This window comes from Notothenia rossii (genome assembly GCF_949606895.1).
Source record: "Notothenia rossii genome assembly, chromosome: 3".
In the NCBI taxonomy this organism is placed as follows: domain Eukaryota; kingdom Metazoa; phylum Chordata; class Actinopteri; order Perciformes; family Nototheniidae; genus Notothenia; species Notothenia rossii.
The window spans coordinates 73,042,998-73,061,585 of NC_136901.1; the positions used below are offsets into that span (position 1 = coordinate 73,042,998).

General features: G+C 39.1%; 2 protein-coding genes across 5 annotated transcripts; one reads left to right on the top strand and one right to left on the bottom strand.

The window, feature by feature from the left end:
• Nucleotides 1-426: 426 nt before the first annotated feature.
• On the bottom strand, nucleotides 427-4,606 carry sowahab (sosondowah ankyrin repeat domain family member Ab). The gene has a single exon (XM_079667650.1). The coding sequence runs from the start codon at nucleotides 3,588-3,590 to the stop codon at nucleotides 2,241-2,243; it is 1,350 nt and encodes a 449-aa protein (XP_079523776.1). The 5' UTR covers nucleotides 3,591-4,606; the 3' UTR covers nucleotides 427-2,240.
• A 548-nt stretch (nucleotides 4,607-5,154) lies between these two features.
• Nucleotides 5,155-18,392, top strand: LOC307030983 (septin-8-A-like). 4 transcript variants are annotated; one of them, XR_013805844.1, is made up of 11 exons: nucleotides 5,169-5,308; nucleotides 10,152-10,266; nucleotides 10,402-10,597; nucleotides 11,107-11,293; nucleotides 11,378-11,539; nucleotides 11,978-12,074; nucleotides 12,181-12,349; nucleotides 14,942-15,074; nucleotides 15,173-15,360; nucleotides 16,687-16,782; nucleotides 17,710-18,392. XR_013805844.1 is itself a non-coding variant. In XM_079667648.1 (10 exons), the coding sequence occupies exons 1-10, from the start codon at nucleotides 5,225-5,227 to the stop codon at nucleotides 17,762-17,764; spliced, it is 1,371 nt and encodes a 456-aa protein (XP_079523774.1). In that variant the 5' UTR covers nucleotides 5,155-5,224; the 3' UTR covers nucleotides 17,765-18,392. The 4 variants fall into 4 exon arrangements, 3 of the variants coding, with proteins under 3 accessions (XP_079523774.1, XP_079523775.1, XP_079523773.1); XM_079667648.1 differs by lacking the exon at nucleotides 16,687-16,782 and having other exon boundaries at nucleotides 5,155-5,293; XM_079667649.1 differs by having other exon boundaries at nucleotides 16,687-18,392.
• The last annotated feature ends 196 nt before the right edge of the window (nucleotides 18,393-18,588 follow it).

Consider the following 18,588-nt stretch of genomic DNA (forward strand, 5'->3'; position numbering starts at 1 on the left):
ATTTACCTCAACAAAAACATTAAATGGAAATACCTAAGTAAAGTACAGCATTGTAATGAGTACAGTACTTGTGTGCATTTATTTAGTTATACTTTCCAGCACTAATCCAGAAGACAATTTCACTTTGTTTCAAGATATTCTATTTAATGTGACCTGGTGGCTCCAAACCCATAACAGATTAGTATTAATACCACATTGAACAAATAAGAAACCACTTTTAATTACCGTAGTGCTTCTTTTATTTTAAATGAATGTTTTGCATAATTACTTCATTGACAATTTAAGGATAATAGTTGCAAACCCTGCCCTCTACTGGTCTGAGATATGTAAAGCAAGTACAGGGGCACCTTGCCCATCATCTGTTAAAATCATCTAAGATAAACAAATATAAACAATATAACGTACCACCAAAGATAGGAATATGGAATTTTGTTGGCTATTACCATGCTCGTGTTGTGTGATGGAAATAGTTTATATAATCTCTTATGTTGTGGCAACTGATTATATTCAGATAATATTTGTCTTTATACATTTGTTGCCTTGCTTTGCCTTCAGTGGTTGTCAGGAAAGTCGATGATTGACCCTTGATGTGATGTTTTTGGATTTGAGGGTATGCACCACTTTGTTGTTTATGTTTTTACTGTAAAACCTTGAATATGACATGACCAAGCTCTAGCCCCACTGCTTGCAAGGCTCTAAATCTAGGATTATTTTTGTTTGTGTCATGTAACACTTTCATTTTATGAAGGGTACTTGTAAGGCCTCTACGGCCAAATGGCTAGGCTTTGGGTCTCAGTTACACACCATATTAATACTAAGAGTAACACTAACTTGCACACTACTCAGTGTCCATTTTGAACTGACAGGAAATGATACCAGGCCTGGACCATGCCATAGTATTGTTATGCAGTCTTTAATCTTTGCACATTCAGTCTGAACTATAACAAAAGAGACACAGGAGGTTTTGTGTTGTTTCTTTTCATGATACTTCATTGCAAATAATAGTTTTGAGGTGAGATTTAGCACATAATACAGTCTACAATGTTAAATATTTGCTGTGAGTGCAGCTGCCTTTTGCGTGGATTATTATTGAAGCTGCTTCTTTTCCAGATAACGAGACAAAGGACATTGTTCTGGCACAGTTTTGCGTATGGCTTCATTGTCTGAGATCCAACTCTTTTCATGTCATCTGGCTGGGATAGTTTCCTCTGGGTTACTTAAGGACACATGGCACACAGACGGCAGATTACTGTTTTCAAGCATTTCTTCTCTGGGAAAAGACAATTCCTTAATGACAAAATGACAATGTTTTTATAAAGCGTGTTGGTTTTTCCCTTAAGTTTATATCTTTCTGTGGCTTCTGTTTTACAGTTGAGAGAATCTTGTTAAACTTGTATTTGGCTGAAATCCTTTCTAATCAAGACTAAAATGATTGATGTGGTATTTGGGTCATGGCCGAGAATGTCTTTTTTACTTTAGACATCACCCTAAAGAGTGAAGCCATGTTGTCCCACAAAGGGAGGCCTTTCTCTCCCATTACAGCTCAGGTTCACAAAGAGGTTGATAAAGGAGACATTCCACCACCCAGTCTGCTGGCCTGCTTTTCATAACAGGCCCCCCAAAAGGTCCCCTCTGCTTTTACTGAAGGGGAGAGGTAGCTTTCTCAAAAATGTGTTCTATTTTCTCCACAAGATTATCTGATGTTTTCTCTCTTTTGAAAATTAAAAGACTTTATTTTGATCATAGTTATATCATAAATAGATCTGCTGTGCACAAACGCAACAACACAATGTTTCACACCAGTGTTGATAGCAACTGTCATATTTCATTTATCCTCATACTTTGAAGTCACAAATCAATTGGTAACTTCTACAGATGTGTTCCACAAAAAGTAATGAAAATATGTGTAAATATCTTGGATAGCTTGTGTTGTTAGTAAGAAAAATAAATTAAACAGGATCCAAATAACACTCATTCTTAAAACAAGGAATTAAGCTAAGGAAAAAAAGTAGATTAAATAATACTAACTGCTTATAAATAGTACATCCAGCAGTGATACACTGTACAAAAGCGCTACAGTAGTAAGTACAGAGAGACTTATAACACATTAAGTGATGCAGAGGATAAACAACGGGTTTTTTGTTTCATATTAACATAATATACAAACTCAGACAGTATTAGCTATTACAATTGTCCTATTGTCCTGATCCTCCATGTCACTCTCACCATTCCTGAGCAAACTAGTTTTTCTGTTTCCTCCCTATGTGCGGCTGGAACAGTTTACTTATGGTGTTGAAGCCTTTCTGGTGCTCTCTGTATTCTTCGTTGTCTATCTTCTCCCTGCACTTGCTGTGCTGCAGTCCTCCCATAAGTGCTCTGACTTCAGATGACACATGTTTGCCCAGGTAGTGGAAGGCCTTCTTGCCATCATTATCTCTCTCATTTACACTGGCTCCATAACCTTGCACGAGCTGAAACATCACTTCAGTGTGGCCGTGCATGGCTGCTATGTGCAAAGGTGTGTACCCCCCGTGTGCTTTGCTGTTGATGTTTACACAGGTTCCTCTTCTCCTGGAGATGTCCAGCAACTTGTGTATCATCTCACTGTTGCCTTCTTTGGCGGCCCAGTGCAGTGCCGTGAATCCTGACATGAAGTCTTTCTTCTGTGCCAGCCGAGTGTCCTGCAGCAGCAGACCGTGGATGTGACCCCACAGTCCAGCTGCACACTTTACCAACCACTCATGAGCTAATGGCTCCAAAGGCACTGACTCTGAGTACTTTGCATCATCTCTCTTGCTTTGAGACCTCCCCAGGGGAAATCTTGGGGGTTGCATGTCCTCCATCTGTTTGTTTTTCCAACACTGGGACTCACTTTGTGCACTCTTTTTACAAGCTGGAAAGTTAAGATTCAGAGTTGATGGTGAAGAAACTTTAGTTGTAAACGTGATTGGTTTGTCTGACGTTTTATGCGGATGCACTGGGTAATGTATTTCATCCTGTGCTGCTGGTGCAGAGTCTCTCGGGGGGGATTTTACCGCTATGACAGCGAACACAGCACCAGATTTCCTCGCTTTGCTCGCCTGATCTCCGGAGATATTCAGGACTTTAACCGTGGTAGCCTCCCCACTATTGCTTCTTAATAATTGCCTCTTGTCGTGCATACCCCCCACAGACTTACGTTTGGCTTCACTACAATAGCTGGCATTTATGTTCGAGGGGTAGCACGTATTATTGTTTTCAATGTCAGAATAAATCACCCTGCCTGCCTCGGCTCGGTGAGGAGATGGAAACGAAAAGCTGCTATTGTGTTCGTCGTCCATCTGCGTTTTTTTCTGCGGGGTTGCATCGTACGCTCCCTCTCTTACGAAGTCCTGATAGCGTTTCTTCACGACCACAAACTTCACCTCGTCGATCTGTTTCACCACTGCGACGCTGTTCACCAACTTCTTGAAAAGGTCCCTATTGTGCTGCTTTTCCGCTGGATCGCTGCAGTTGATCTGAGTCCTGAAGTTGTTCACCAGCTCCGAGTTTTTCACTTTGCCTCCGTGCTCCAGCAAAAAAGACAAAAGAGATTCTTGAGTCAAAGCCATTTTTTCCTCTTGAATTGGTACAAATGTGTGAATAATAACGGATAGCTCAGATAACTCCCGAGGGATAATCTGGTGTCTGTCCGTGCTCCTCTCCCCTGTCCTGTCCAACCTGCTGCTTCCGGCGCCTCGCCAAATAAACTCCCGTTGTTTTTGTTCGAGCTCTCCTGCTGAAGGCTGGGCGACTGGGTTAGTAGATATAGATCAATATTAAAAGTAGGCCTACTTAAAAAAAGTTTGAAGGTAAAAGTTATAGTTATATCAGTATGTTTTACAAATTTATCTGTTAAGTTGAAACAAAATAGATTAAAATATTATTGAAATAAAGTAGACGTTGATCATACATTTTTACAGCTTCATAGATTACTTTGTGTTTCTTTGTTTCGGCTATTTAATCAATATTGAGTCGCATACAAAGGGGAAATTCTCCTAAGATACTGATTTACTATCAGTAAGCCTAAATGTTGAATCTCTTTTGACATTGAAAAGGAATCAGTACCAAATATAGTATTGGCTAGCCATAAACAATGAATTGTTTTGCTGCTCTTAATGCACACACACAGAACATACAACTAAAAAACAAGGACAACAAAGCTGATCCCCAAACATTAAGCTAGTATGTAAAAAAAAAGTATAAACGTGTGTAGGCCTATATATAAACAGTAGCCTACGACATTGAACGACAACATACAATGTCTAAGTCAGATTGTTTCTGTGCGTTTTAAATTAATACAGTAGTGCAATGACTAAGTGCATATACTGTTAGTGTATATGCTTGAATTAATATTAAATGATTCATGTAACGGGTTACTTAATATTGCCTTCATGAAGTAGGCCTTAATGATCAGAAAAGCTTCTTAAATCAATTTTAAAATTGTTTTTGAAAAAAACCAGTTGGTGGAATGGTCATTATTCAAAAACAACGCAGCAATGATAAATTGCTTAATATAACATATATAGCAGCCTAAATATAACATGATTCTTTACGTTAAGCATGTTACAGTATTTCATTCAGACCTGCATTCATAATCTACTTTTAGAGGCACATATTTACTGGTTATATTATCAGCTGGTGCATTAATCACCACCTGGTTTAGCTTAAGTGAAGCCAATTTTAGAAACTTTATTTGTTATTGGGTAGCTTCACAATTTACAAGTAGATGATATGCTACATCTTGCTAAACTAACTACCAATTGTCAAATGAATGATAGTGTAGAAACAAGTAGGCTATATTTTCCCCTGAAAGGTATGGGGAAGATAATTAAGTATTATTTAAATATTGTGAAGTCCTCTTTAAACGGTTGCTAACAGACAGCTGATTGATGACGTCTATTGAAATGTGATATTACATTTGTAATACTGTTAAAAATCTGAACTCAATATAGACAACAACTGATTAACATGAAGGCACTATTTCTAATCCTGGAGAATGTATTAGCCAGCCTGCAGCTGAACCGTGGAAGCAGTAATCCGAATAATTCCTGAGTATTTAAAAAAACAAAACAGCTTGCTCCAAACTCTAGAGTTGAATTAGGACGTACAGTATGATGAATAGAGCTGTAGTGTCGCCGTCCAGCACCGAGGGGGTGTTGCCTCCAAGTGGCCATATTGAAAGCAGAGAGTCGCTCCGTGTTCAATGTGCAGAGGAGCCGTTCTGATGAAGGCAGATCTCTCCTGCACACTTCTGACGATGGCGGCCAATGAGGTAGATGTTTTCGCAGTAAGTATGATGATGTGCTGTCTGCGGGCCTGCAGTGACTCAGGGTTTGGTGAATGGAAAGGAAATAGGAAATTAAATAGCTATCAGGTGCACGTGAGAGCAAGGTGATGATGTGAGCAGAGAATGCATCAGGGGGCCTGCGGTGTTGAAAGGGCTTGTTATGTTAAATGAATCGGGATATGCACGGATTTTCGGTTGATACGACAGACACGATGCGTCGTAGTCCGGTGCGCAATCTGTGGAGACGTACAATAAAAACACGCACTTCGGCATCCTAACTGGACGAAGCATGTGCATCAACCCTTCACTGTTTACCATGTTAACACTGTGACAGGTGCACACGGTGCTGATTTATGGAGAGTAGCATGAAACGCAGGACAGCAGGCAGCATGAGACTAAGTTAAGACATAAGTAGCAGCCTCCTCAAGTGGTAGCTAGCTAAACATTGTTTACCGAAAAAATATGTACTAGCTAAACGTGTTATTAATGACACATATGTAATCCCCTGTTTACAGGTTGCATTGCGCATGATGGGAGACTTTGTTGAGTGATGGTAGTGTGTGTGCTAACTGTAGAGGGGAGTTATGGGTACCAGGGCAGCCAGCAGCTTGGATATCCTCCCACCCTGTGAAACAACATCTAGATAAAGAGCTCTTTGTGTGTTGTGGAGAGGGACAGAAACGGATGATTGTTGTATTGAGCACATCCTGATCCTCATGGTGAGCCTTTTGCAAGATGCCAGTATCCCAGGGTGCATCTGGTATAGGATAAACCGACTAGATTAGACAGCCAGGGCAAAATGCAATCTGAATACGTTTTAGGATTTACAGATTCAAATGTATTGATATTATGGGATTTCATTTTCTGTGTGTAGTGAATTATACTAATGAAATAGATTAAAAATTGAATATTTGTCATATTGTCATTGCTTGAAAGAGGGCTTGGTGGGGTAGGTACGTTTGAGAAACCGGCTCGAGATACACTTTTTGTTATATTCCATGGAATGCTCTTAACGTCCCGATAGCAATGAATATCGTGTGCTTTGACAAAAAATCCATAAAAAAATGTCATCTGTGGAAGCCGTAGTACTGTAAAAAGCACGACCAATCATCTGAGCCGACCCGGCTAAAATAACTGGAGGGCCTACCTGCCTGTCAGCCTTCCATCGGGGCACAAATTTATCTCGTGCACTCATTGGTCATGTGCGCGTTCGTGTGTGTTGGAGGAGGGGCTCTATAAGGAAGTGGCAGATTTTCTCCGGGTGTGTATTTTCAAATTCTGACCATCTCGAGCCGGTTTCTCAAACTTACCTACCCCACCTTTAAAGGCCATGTAATGCATCTAACACAGGTGTTTTTTAACATGTAGTTTAGATATCACCAGAATAAAAATAAATAAAAATGTTTAAAGTTTGGTCATAATTAAATGACATATACGTTAAAAACCGATGTTGGTTCCGAAGTTTGCCGAGTACGCCCCCGATCACTCCCGAACGAGCGGTGACGTCACACGTGGCAAACATTGCCATCTGATCAAATCAGTCCAAATGGCAAGCAACGCGACAACTTCAGACAGCGACAGCGAGAGCGATCATTCAAGCTCAGATTCGGTGGGTTATCTGGATTCAGTTACAGAAGTAGAGAGTGAACCAGCTAGCCTTTCACTTCAAGGCATCTTGCCTTATCAGTACGAGCCTCCTGCCCGGCAATCGAACAACGAGGCAGAAACTTGTGAAAGAGAAGCGGATTCCGCAGCCGGCGAGACTCGAGTCAGCAATACTGAATGGTAAATTCAGTTTTATTTAATTTGACCTGCACTAAATGTCGATCTTAATTTGTCATCTGTTCCTCACACGTCCGGCAGATATTGTTTTTTTTTTAATGTTATGTACAATATTCAGGTGTAGGCTACATGTCAATGCTGTGAAAGCATGCCCACTGCAGATGAATGTGTATGCTGCAGAGAGATCTGGCAGGTGATGGAACAAATAGACAGTTTGCAACCTACTGACCAGATAGCAGAGTCCTGAATCGGGTCGGGTATCCGTGGGTGGGCCTACCCGACGGGTGACCCGCAAAAAAGGTGATTTGCGGGTGGTATTTTTTCAAACGCTTTTTTCCGGGTTCGCTTCTGGGTAAAACAAAGATGATGCGGGTCCGGTTGCGGGTGTTGCATAATAAATATATTTAAACAATAATAATTTAGTTTAATGTTTAAATCCTCAGACCTCTCCTCCGCGGGACCGAGCATAATCATAACCTCTGCAGCGCATCTATCTGCTGCTGAGCGCACCACATTCTGAATGGCTGAGGTGAAGCTCTCTAGCGGAGAATACACAATTTTCAATAACTCTTCTTCAAGAGCGAAATCCAACGTCTGGGAGGCTTTTGGTGTCAACCTAGATGGAGAAAATAAACAACATCCCAGGCTTTTTGAGCCAAATATGCAACTGCGTGTGTTAATAATTGCACGTTGTCACTGCTTATATATGGGTTCGGGTCGGGTTGCGGATCTTGTGCCGGCGGGTCGGGTCGGGTTGCGGAACTAATTGGCAATATGTGCGGGTAGCGGGGCGGGTTCGGTACTGCACGTCACGGGTGCGGGGCGGGAGCGGGTCTTGAAAATCAGACCCGTGCAGGACTCTGCCAGATAGAAGACACCGACGAGAAACCAAGGTGCATTATTAGCCACCCAGGCTTTAGAGAAGGCTGTCTCAGTGTTTGGACACTGAAAATAGCGTATCTTCAATACAAACAACAACACAGAGCAGTTGATGGCCCACTACACCAGTAAGTAAATATTGATTGACTCAACTGCCTATTGCAGCTTTGCTTTCATATAATACTTTTAGTCGCTACAGATATAGTACACTTTTAAAGATACCATTAAACTCTTTCAAGCAGTCAAAAACAGCTTGGCTTTTATTTTTTCTGTGTATGCAAGTTCAATGTATGCTTGGGAAAAGAAACAACTACACATGTGAGGAAATATATAAGAGGTCTATGATTCTGTCAAGCAGTCATGTATAACCTCATATTTATTTTGTACAAGTAAAATACAAATATCATGTTATAAGCCAATTTGTAACCATTGCTACATAATAGTCCTACTACATAACATTTTATTTTTCTCCAAATATATTTATAATCTGTATACTTTTTTTTCATTAGGAAGTATCGATATAGCCTACAGCTTATCGACAGTTTGTACGTTGGTGCTGGGGTGTACTCGGCCCAAAAATCAGAGTCCCGCTGCGTGCTGTAACCGAGATACGGAAGACTTACCCTGAACCGGGAGGCCGCTATCAGGGATTTCAATGGCCAAATCTGTAATTTGACATAAATCATGCAGCTGAACTGGTTAAAATGGTTTCACATGATGTAAATAATTTACAAAGTACATCATTTACAATATTATTTTTCCAAAGAAACATGTAAATATAACAACATTTTCCAAATCACAAGTTTGTAAGATTGTATTAATTTACTGTTTGATAAATAAAAAAGGGTTCTTTTGTTAATTTTTCACTTGTATCATTTGATCTTTATTGCAGTGTACATTAGTCTATTTTGGTATGTGCGAGCCCACAAATAATTAAAAGTGGTAAAAATAATAAAGATATTCAGACGTAATTCATTTTTGGCCTTACTTATTTCACTTCAACTTTTATATATTTCAGTCACTAGGCAAGTTCACTGTACTCTGGTGACATTTAGCTCAAGCTGGCATAACACCTGTAGTAACTTAATTCTGACCCGAGTTTTGTGCACAATCTTCCAGCACCCATGATCAATGTTTATAGCAATCAGGAAACATTCACAGCTCACAACTACACATCGCTTCCCCATCATGAATTGTTAGAAAGTTTAGCGAGGTCCGGTTACACATATGTTGAGCGAAAATAGCGGAAGGATACAAAACAAACAATCTAGACGAGGCTGGTGTTTGCCACGTGTGACGTCACACAGCTGGGTTAATGGCTGGCAAGCTTTTCGCTACCGGAGCGGAATAACACGGGAAAGTGGCACACATTTCATGTTATTTGGGGGGTATTTATGGAAAGAATCATTGATGTTGATATGTCAAATGAAACAGTGGAAAGTGATGAAGCGATTTATTAACACAGAATAACATTTATTTTGGACATTACATGGACTTTAAGGTTTTTCAAGAAAAGTCTCATTTTCGGATGCTTTTTTACAAGTTACTTAGTGTTGGTTGTGCAAAAAGGCAATTTGAAGAGGTAACCTCCCACTATGTGATGGGGGTAAATTACCTTATTTTTTTATTTCAAAGAAAAATGTAATAAACTAATGAAAATATTATTCACAGACAAATGAATGTTGAAATGATGTGTTAATTTCAGCCATAAATATAGGAAAATAAGTATACTTATAATCGCAAACCTTCCCTGTTGGCAGCATTAACCTAGGGTTTACAATAAAGCTTTACAGACACAAGACACTCAATGTAAAGAAAGACAATCTGTGCTGCAAAGCTAAAATAATTTTTGAAGCTTTTTGTTTTCTTCCTATGTTTGCGTGGTTTTGAAAGATACATTTGGTTTGTGATACTGAGACAGAACATTTTTGTGGGACTATTCAGTGTGTTTAGTGGAAGAGAAAGATGACCTCATTTTGAACAGAATGCTTTTAAGTTTGAAGGGAGATTGTGAGGATGAGACCTGACAGAAATACCTATTTATTCCCTAACTTTTTATTGGTTTTTGGTATTGTTTCCTACGATATATAGTAATATAAAAATGAATACGATCAAATGTTTCTTAAATAAAAGTCATACAGTCTGATATATGCTTTGTCCTGCCTTTTTCTGCCTACCTCAGCATGAAGAAAAGCGAAACCTGGAGCTCGGAGGTCATGTGGGGTTTGACAGTCTTCCAGATCAGTTGGTCAGTAAATCAGTGGCTCAGGGATTCTGTTTCAACATCCTCTGTGTAGGTATGTCTAAACCCAGGAGGAGCTCATAATCCAGAGTCAGTGCTTTGAGCGTGACATGCATGCATACATTTAGAATGTACCTAGTTTTTCCCTCATCTATATAAACCATGTGTCTTCTTCTCTTTGTTTTCTAAGGTGAGACAGGGATAGGCAAGTCGACATTAATGAACACTCTTTTCAACACAACATTTGAAAATGAGGAAGCCAGCCATTATCAGAGTGAAGTACAGCTACGCCCACAAACCTATGATCTGCAGGAGAGCAACGTCAACCTGAAGCTGACCGTTGTGCACACTGTAGGGTTTGGAGACCAGATCAACAAAGGGCAAAGGTATACATTCTTGTAGATGGGATTGATTGTAGATGTTTGTTTGATTTTTAGTGTTTTCGAGGAAGAAAATGGGATCAGAAGTGGAAGAATCTAACTTGCACAAAATCAGAAAATAAACAATGTTATTTAAACATCATAGAAAGCTTGAGACGAACATTTTCAGTGCTTTTTTTTTTATATTGATCATTTAAAATTCATAGAGATTTCACTCAGGAAGTTCCAGCTATTAATTATTTCCCCCTCTTGCTCTGCTACTGCAGCCAACTCACTTAGTATGGGATTGAGAGAAAGATCTGGCATGTGAACTGGGAGGGAAGAAAGGGAATATGGAAATGACTGGTTGAACTAATGCAATCTCAATAGACATTTAAATGCTCCAGCAGCAGGCAGTAAAAACTGCGGCCTTTTTTTGGCTGCAAGCCTGTAGTTGCAGAGTTTGTAACTAGGATACTTAAATGTCCATCAAACAACAACTAGTAAAGTCTATTGTGTTTGTCTTGTTTGTGCAGCCATAAACCCATTCTTGACTATATCGATGCCCAGTTTGAGAGGTATCTTGAGGAGGAGCTAAAAATAAGACGCTCCTTGTTTAACTGCCATGACACAAGAATCCACATCTGCCTGTATTTCATCGCTCCCACCGGACACTCCCTGAAGTCCCTGGATCTCGTCACTATGAAGAAACTGGACAGCAAGGTGAAGACTAAATCTCGCCCTGTGTATTTCAGCCAAAAGCTGTACTTCTTTGTCAATTAAAGTGTGTGTTTTTGTTCCATGCAGGTGAACATTATCCCAGTTATTGCAAAGGCAGACACAGTTTCGAAGAGTGAACTGGACAAATTAAAGATCAAGATAATGAGTGAGCTGGTCAGTAATGGGGTGCAGATTTATCAGTTCCCTACGGAGGATGAAGCTGTTGCAGAGATCAACACCTCCATGAATGTGAGTCCTAGAAACACACATAATACAATGTGATATGTATTTTACAGGATAATACATTCTCACTTTCTATACTACTGTAATCTTAATCTCTTATTTTACTTGTTATAACATTCTTTGTTTGACAATCACTTGTAAAACACTCTGAGTTGCATTTGTTTTGTAAGAAAGGTGCTTTACAAATAAAGTTGAATTGAAAGATGAAGTAGAATAATAAAGTAAAACTAAATTCATTCAAATTATCATGCTACCATAGGAATAATGTTGCAAACATTTAGGATATATTTCCGTGAGAACTAAAGTCGCACATGTTAAGCCTCAATTTAAATACATAGCTACTAGACCAACATATTTCGAAGCAAGTTGTAATTTACTCTGAATATGACGACAGGAGTATCATGTTCAACCATGTTATAACTTTATCAATACGATGTGTTACAGACTCATCTTCCCTTTGCTGTGGTGGGAAGTGTAGAGGACGTTAAAGTGGGAAATAAGATGGTGAAAGCCAGGCTGTATCCCTGGGGATCAGTACAGGGTGAGTCCGCTGAATTGTTAAATCATAAAAATCAGTTGAGATAAAAACGTAGTATCACAATTCTCCTGTTTTATGAGATTTTAGATTTTGTCGTCTTGTCTTCCAGTGGAGAATGAAAACCATTGTGATTTTGTGAAGCTGAGGGAGATGCTGCTGCGTGTGAACATGGAGGATCTGCGAGAGCAAACACACGCTCGACACTATGAGCTCTACCGTCGCTGCAAGCTGGAAGAGATGGGCTTCAAGGACACCGGCCCGGACAGCCAGTCGTTCAGGTGAAATTTAGGCTAGCAGGGATGTAATGCATCTGGGCAACTTCAGTGGAGCTGCCAAAAACCCTGCTCTCTTCTGATGTTAAAACTGGGCTGAACGGTAAAAAAAAAACACATTCAAATCTGTGTTTCTATGATTTGGGATGGGATGAGATTTGTTCCTTTTGAACCTCCAACTGAAAAATAAAAATGCAAAGCTTTATGCATATTTTTTAACTCTAATTGTACTATTTATTTACTAAGTATGCAGGGTGTCCGCGGGGTCTTAAAAAGTATTAAAAGTTGATAAATCAATTTAGCGAAAATTAAGGCTATTAAAAAGTATTAAACGGCATTTTCCAAGGTATTAAGAAGGTCCACAGCAACGACAACATGAAACACCCTTTAATTTACTGAAACGATATGTCGGGAAACCCCCCAAGGCGGCCCATGCATAGCGCGCCGTAAAATGCTGCTTATTATTTTAAGTTTCGTTGCCTTGCTCTGCTCTGTGTGTAGGGGGGGGGGGGGACTAAACGACTACGGTAACGGGTCCCAAGGTGGGTAGACCGGCATACGCAACGCTCTGGGGGTCCAACGGCTGTGTATAAGCCCTATATGATCATTTTCTGATAACGATGAAATAGCATGCCTCCCTCTCCCCACGTCTCCTGCTGCTGCTGGGCTGTCAGAAGAGGGGGAGAAAAAGAGAGGCAGTCACCGTTTATTAAAATATTCTTATATTATTATACAGATAACAGAGTCGTTATCAATTTGTTTTAAAGCTCAATAAATAACAAAGAAGACCTCTGACCGGCACTTTTATAATTTTGTACGGAAGATTTAAACTTTAACGGACATGTTGACCGGTGGAACATTTTTTTTACAGAAACTCTGCCGCACGGTCCCCTCCTTCCTTGGAAGAGGCGGAGAGGTGGGTGTTTTTCACCTGCTGGTGGACTACCTGAGAGATACAGCAGGAGAACACGCCGTCCACCGCGGAGAATAAACAGAAGGGCAACCATTGCAACCATGCTCAGGGGTCTTCTTCGCTGCTTTTGGTGTATTTCGGGCGGCAGCAGTGCCACTTACAGGCCTGACATATGTACTACATAGTTTCCAGCATTTCCAGCGGTCTAGTGTGAACGGACACGTTAATGAATCGAATGCTTGTGAACGGAAGCCTTTTTTGCGCTTGCGTATGCTTTTTACCGTATGCGTCCTCGGGGCCGGGGTCTAAGCCAAACTATATCCGGTGACAGAGAACTGCTATTTTAAAGTAAAGTTAACACATATCGACCCTAAATATAGTCTATATTAAGAACAAGAAAAGTCTTAACATATATATCCTTTTTTGTAAATATATGACAAATGTGTGAGGGTGATGACGTCAGAGCATCGTCCTATGTGCCAGGGCTTAGCCCCGGACAGCCCCAGCCCAATTTAACCCCTGGGTATTTTTGAGGGAGCTCCTATATGGCATTACCCCGCTGAAGCTCACCAAAGTTTAACATATTTCATAGTTCAAAGTTTTGTCAATTGTTTTGTTTATTGGTCAAATACTGGTTTCTAATGGTTTCTGAGGAGTTTTACTGGAATGAAAGAACACAGAGTCTACAGAAGCAAAAAAGCAGCATACTGCATTAAACCTGACCTTCACAGAGAGGTTGAAGTTCATGTGGAAAGGAGGCTTCAGTAGTCTGTCTGCACACTGTTTAGTTTTGCTAACTTACAATCAATATAGTAAATGTGAGGTAAAGTGTGTTGCCAATGTAACCGGTTAGAACTCAAAGTTGCGATGAGGTCTTAAAATGTATGGAAAGGGTCTTAAAAAAGGTCTTAAAAGGTATTACATTTGACTTCAGGATTCCTGCATATACCCTGGTATGGAAAATCAAGCACTTTTTCTTAAATACTTAACCTATGTACAATTTTAAGGAACTTACTTCTTCCTTGACAGCTACAGTTACTAGTTATTTTCAGATTGCTAATCTTCATACCATTTCTGCCTTGTGGAAACAATGTTTCTCCAAATTTGGGGATTCTTGATTGAAATGTTTCTGGTAAACTGAAGGATGAAAGGGTTTTTCTGAACAGTAGTCACAGACATAGAGAAGTAAAATATAAATCTGAAAACCACATATAAATGGTCAAACACTGAGAGGGAACCTTTTTCTGCAGAATGAGTACTGCTTGTTTTGATACTTTAATCACATTTGACTGATAATACTTACATACTTACTTAATTTAGGTTATGAATGCAGGAATTTTGAATTGTAGTGATGTATTTCCAGTGTTGTATTATTGCTTTCATATACTCTAATCAACAATTGTTTTTTTACAGATACATATTTTTTGTCTCTTCAAATATTTTAAGTTTACGTATTTATTTAACAGAATTGTGATCAGTAATGCGTGGCTATTCCAATTGTTTTTTTATTGAGTAAATACTAAGTTCTACATGACCCATTTTTGTGATGCATTAATCCTAACCTAGTAAACATTAATTTAATAACTAAGATACCTTTATTAACTGCTGCAGCAACCAGCTTCTGGATACATGTCCTTCCAAATAAGGCATTAGAGTGTCCTTAACATTTTTTTTCTTATTTTCAGCCTTCAGGAAACATACGAAGCAAAGAGGAAGGAATTCCTCGTAGATCTGCAGCGCAAAGAGGAGGAAATGAGACAGATGTTTGTGAGTAAAGTGAAGGAGACAGAAGCAGAGCTGAAAGAGAAAGAAAAAGAGGTGAGGATTGACATGATAAAAAAACTATTCACAAAAAATATACAACATTTGGTTGGTCTCACTTTTTTGCCTTGGGCCATCACCATCACTATCTTTAGCTTCATGAGAGATTCGAGCAGCTCAAGCGGATGCACCAGGATGAAAAGAAGAATCTGGAGGAGAAAAGACGAGACCTGGAGGAGGAGATGAACGCCTTCAACAGAAGAAAGGTGGCTGCTGAGACACTGATGGGACAGGCTCTCCAAGGCTGTTCACAACCATTCAAGAAGGATAAGGACAAGAAGAAGTAAGTCTGCTTGTCTCTATGTATTTGATTTGATTCATGGTTCTTTATTTACACAATGATTGTCAGAGCAAGCCCAAATGCCACTAAACAGTCAAAACTGTAAATTCCTTCAGGCAATTCAAAGATAATTGGTTAAATGTCACGTAATCTCTGAGCCAGTCTATGTAGAGTTGTCCAGACAGGGTGGGGAGGCGTACTATGTGATTAATGAGATAGTGTTATTTTCCCAGAAGCCATGTTGGCTTAGAAACTGATAGAGGGACAGATTCAGACTGACACTGTGTGCCCAGACATAGTGGGAAGGGTCACAGCTTGCATGACACAGCCTGATGCTTATGTCTCTGCGGGCTGACCTGCCAGACTGTATCTCAGGCAGGGGCACGTCTGTTTACATTCGACCGGTCTCACCGATGCTCACGCCATGTGCAGCACAGAGGACACTCAGACATCCCACAAAGAGCCGTAATCATTTCTGCAGGTGAAAACATTATCATGTCAGCATCAATTACATACGCTCAAAAGTTACACAGCTTGGAGCGCAACATTAGCCTTGGATATCAACATACACGAAGCTGCCTTAATAAAGAGAAAGCTTAATTCCTTAAAATATTTTGTACAATCAATGGCAGGGTAAACTGGATTTAATGCCATACCATGTGGGGGAACATGTTACTTAAGGACAAGAATTACAAGAGTTGCTTAAGGAGTTACAGTCTGATACCACACATGGCTAAATCTTTAATTTTAACAGATATTTTACTGTCCCTCTAAAATACTGTAGCTGACGATCCTTCTGTCTATACTACATTAATGGTTTTAGAAAAAGCTGTAAATCCATTATCATGTATTTAAAGTGCAAGAGCCGCTATATTAACACAGATATAAACACGCATTTTATCCTTTATCCTTGATTTTACAAGGATAGTCTAACTGAGATAAGGAATCTCTTCTTATTGAGACATGGCGAACACAGGCAGCAACATAAATAAAAAACAATACTTTAGCTAGAGACAGACGGACAGAAAACATAAAGCATTGGGACTTAAAAAATATTGAAAAGAGTGACACATAGTTGGAGAAATTGGTTTCCATTGTTTTTTTTAGAACAATCTGATTTAATATATTAAAATCCAAATAGATTAGTATGATTCTGAACGTAGCCTAAGACTAAGTGTAGGCCTGTGGAAGGTGAGTGGATGAAACAAAGTTACAACCTCAACACATTTGCATTCCCATTTCATTCATTTATTACTTTGATTTCTACCATTCCTCAAATCCTCCATGTTTTTTTCCCCATATTCTGTCTTATATCTTTTCCCCTTTCAGTTGATTTATGGATCAAACATCCAGGGAAACCAGGAATGTGTCTGCTGTCAGCATGGGAAAAAGAGACTGTCATATCTGACACTGCACACTGACACTGTATGTGTAGGCAGTGTCACTTTGACTATGCACGTATGTCGGCCTGAACAATGTGATGGCTTTAAGCCAATGTGTACTTATGGATCAAAAAGGTAGCTTTGCTTAGTGTTTCTAATTCGTCCCTAATGCTGACTCTGCTAGACACACAATCCATGGAGTGTTTTCATAACATGTAGCTTGTGTTGTTTTATGTTCTGCCATGAATGTGTGTTCATGTCCTGTTGTAGAACAGGAGACTTTTAGTCACTGACTGAATTGAACTGATTACAGTAGTAGTGCATTACAGAGCATTTGTGTGTTTATACATGCAATTATTTACAACTTAAATTGTCAACAGTTTTAAAAGACAGAATTTCTAATAATGTACATTAACAAATGTATTTTATTTTTTAAATTGTAAGTAGATTAACGTAAAAAAACGTAATGGACTTACACCATGATATGGAAAATTATAAAGCTATTAACTAAATAATTGAACAGTGTGTCTGTGAAAAGAGCAAATATGCCATCATTTATATTGAAATAAAAAATGTCAATGTTACACCAGACAGAGCATCAGTTCATCTGTTGGTCATCTGAACCCTAAACCCTCACTTCTCTAGGACTTCCCGTCATATCAGTCATTTTTTATGATTCCAAACATTTCATATTGCACTTGTTGTCATCATGATGTATCAAAACATGGTTTTCTGATTTTTATCTGTAAACAGTGTCTTGTTAAAAGCATTATCCATTCAATTCAAGTTGTTGTTTTAGATTTTCTTTGTCCCTGGCAGTATACAGTACAAATAACAAAATGCAACCCTAATTATAATTTGCACTAATCTTTGGTACTTCGTATCTTGTTGAAGTTTGTCTAATGGCCCTAATGAATATGTAGATTTGCTTGTTCAGATAAATGACATGGTTTTTCTTTCCTTTTCATAGCTTCTTTAGTCTTCCATCTGCGTGCTCCTTAACCTCAGGAAGGAATTTGAATTAGAAGACTTTCTACCACATCAAAAGATCAGAGACTAACAGTGTATTATTTTTACAATATGAAATAACAATTTTATAGAAATGCACTTGACACTGCTGGAATTGATTCTGAAGTCTTCCATGTCTAGAAAACTCTCCTTTAAGCTTCTATCAGCGTTCTGTAGCATGGTCTCTGAATTGCATGGCTCCTAACCTTCATTCCTAAAAGTGAATCATATCATTGCCAAAATCTCTGTTTTTGTATTGAATGTGCTACCTTCATTAATCAGCTGTGTTATGCTTGTAGTTTTTGACTGATGTCAATTTACACTGTGAAATATACATTATAAAGTAACATATTGCTATTTAATGTTGTAGGGATCATTATATTATGATTTATAAGCACTTTAAATCAGTCATGGTTCAGATTCTATCCTTAATCAATATAAATGGTGCCCTATCATGCTAACATGTCAGTCCTTATGTTGTGTCAAAATTGCAAAAACTATATGATGTTACATGATAAAAGGCTTGATGTACATTGATATTGATATACATTCAGGATTAAATATCTTTGTGTGAGTATATCTATATGGTGGGTCTGGAGATTTGTATATCCTGATGTAATAAAGACTTACTTTATTGAAAATGTGCTTCGTACTCTACATAATTGCACTTTTCCTAGAGGAAACGACAGGTTGTGGAAAGCTTTGGTCAGTCTTAGCAGGCTCCCTCCAGATTGTTCCAGAAAGAAGCCTGCCAGGAGGGGTCCTTTGAAAAAAAGAGACAGCATTTTACAAAAACGCCTGGCCCATAAAGACAATCGATATATGACATTTTAAGATATCG

Coding starts and splice junctions, on each gene's coding strand:
- sowahab (XM_079667650.1), bottom strand. CDS start 3,590: ATGGCTTTGACTCAAGAATCTCTTTTGTCTTTTTTGCTGGAGCACGGA.
- LOC307030983 (XM_079667647.1), top strand. CDS start 5,225: ATGTGCAGAGGAGCCGTTCTGATGAAGGCAGATCTCTCCTGCACACTT. Junction 5,309..10,151: donor ATGAGGTAGATGTTTTCGCA/GTAAGTATGATG, acceptor TGCCTACCTCAG/CATGAAGAAAAGCGAAACCT. Junction 12,075..12,180: donor TCCCTGGGGATCAGTACAGG/GTGAGTCCGCTG, acceptor CTTGTCTTCCAG/TGGAGAATGAAAACCATTGT.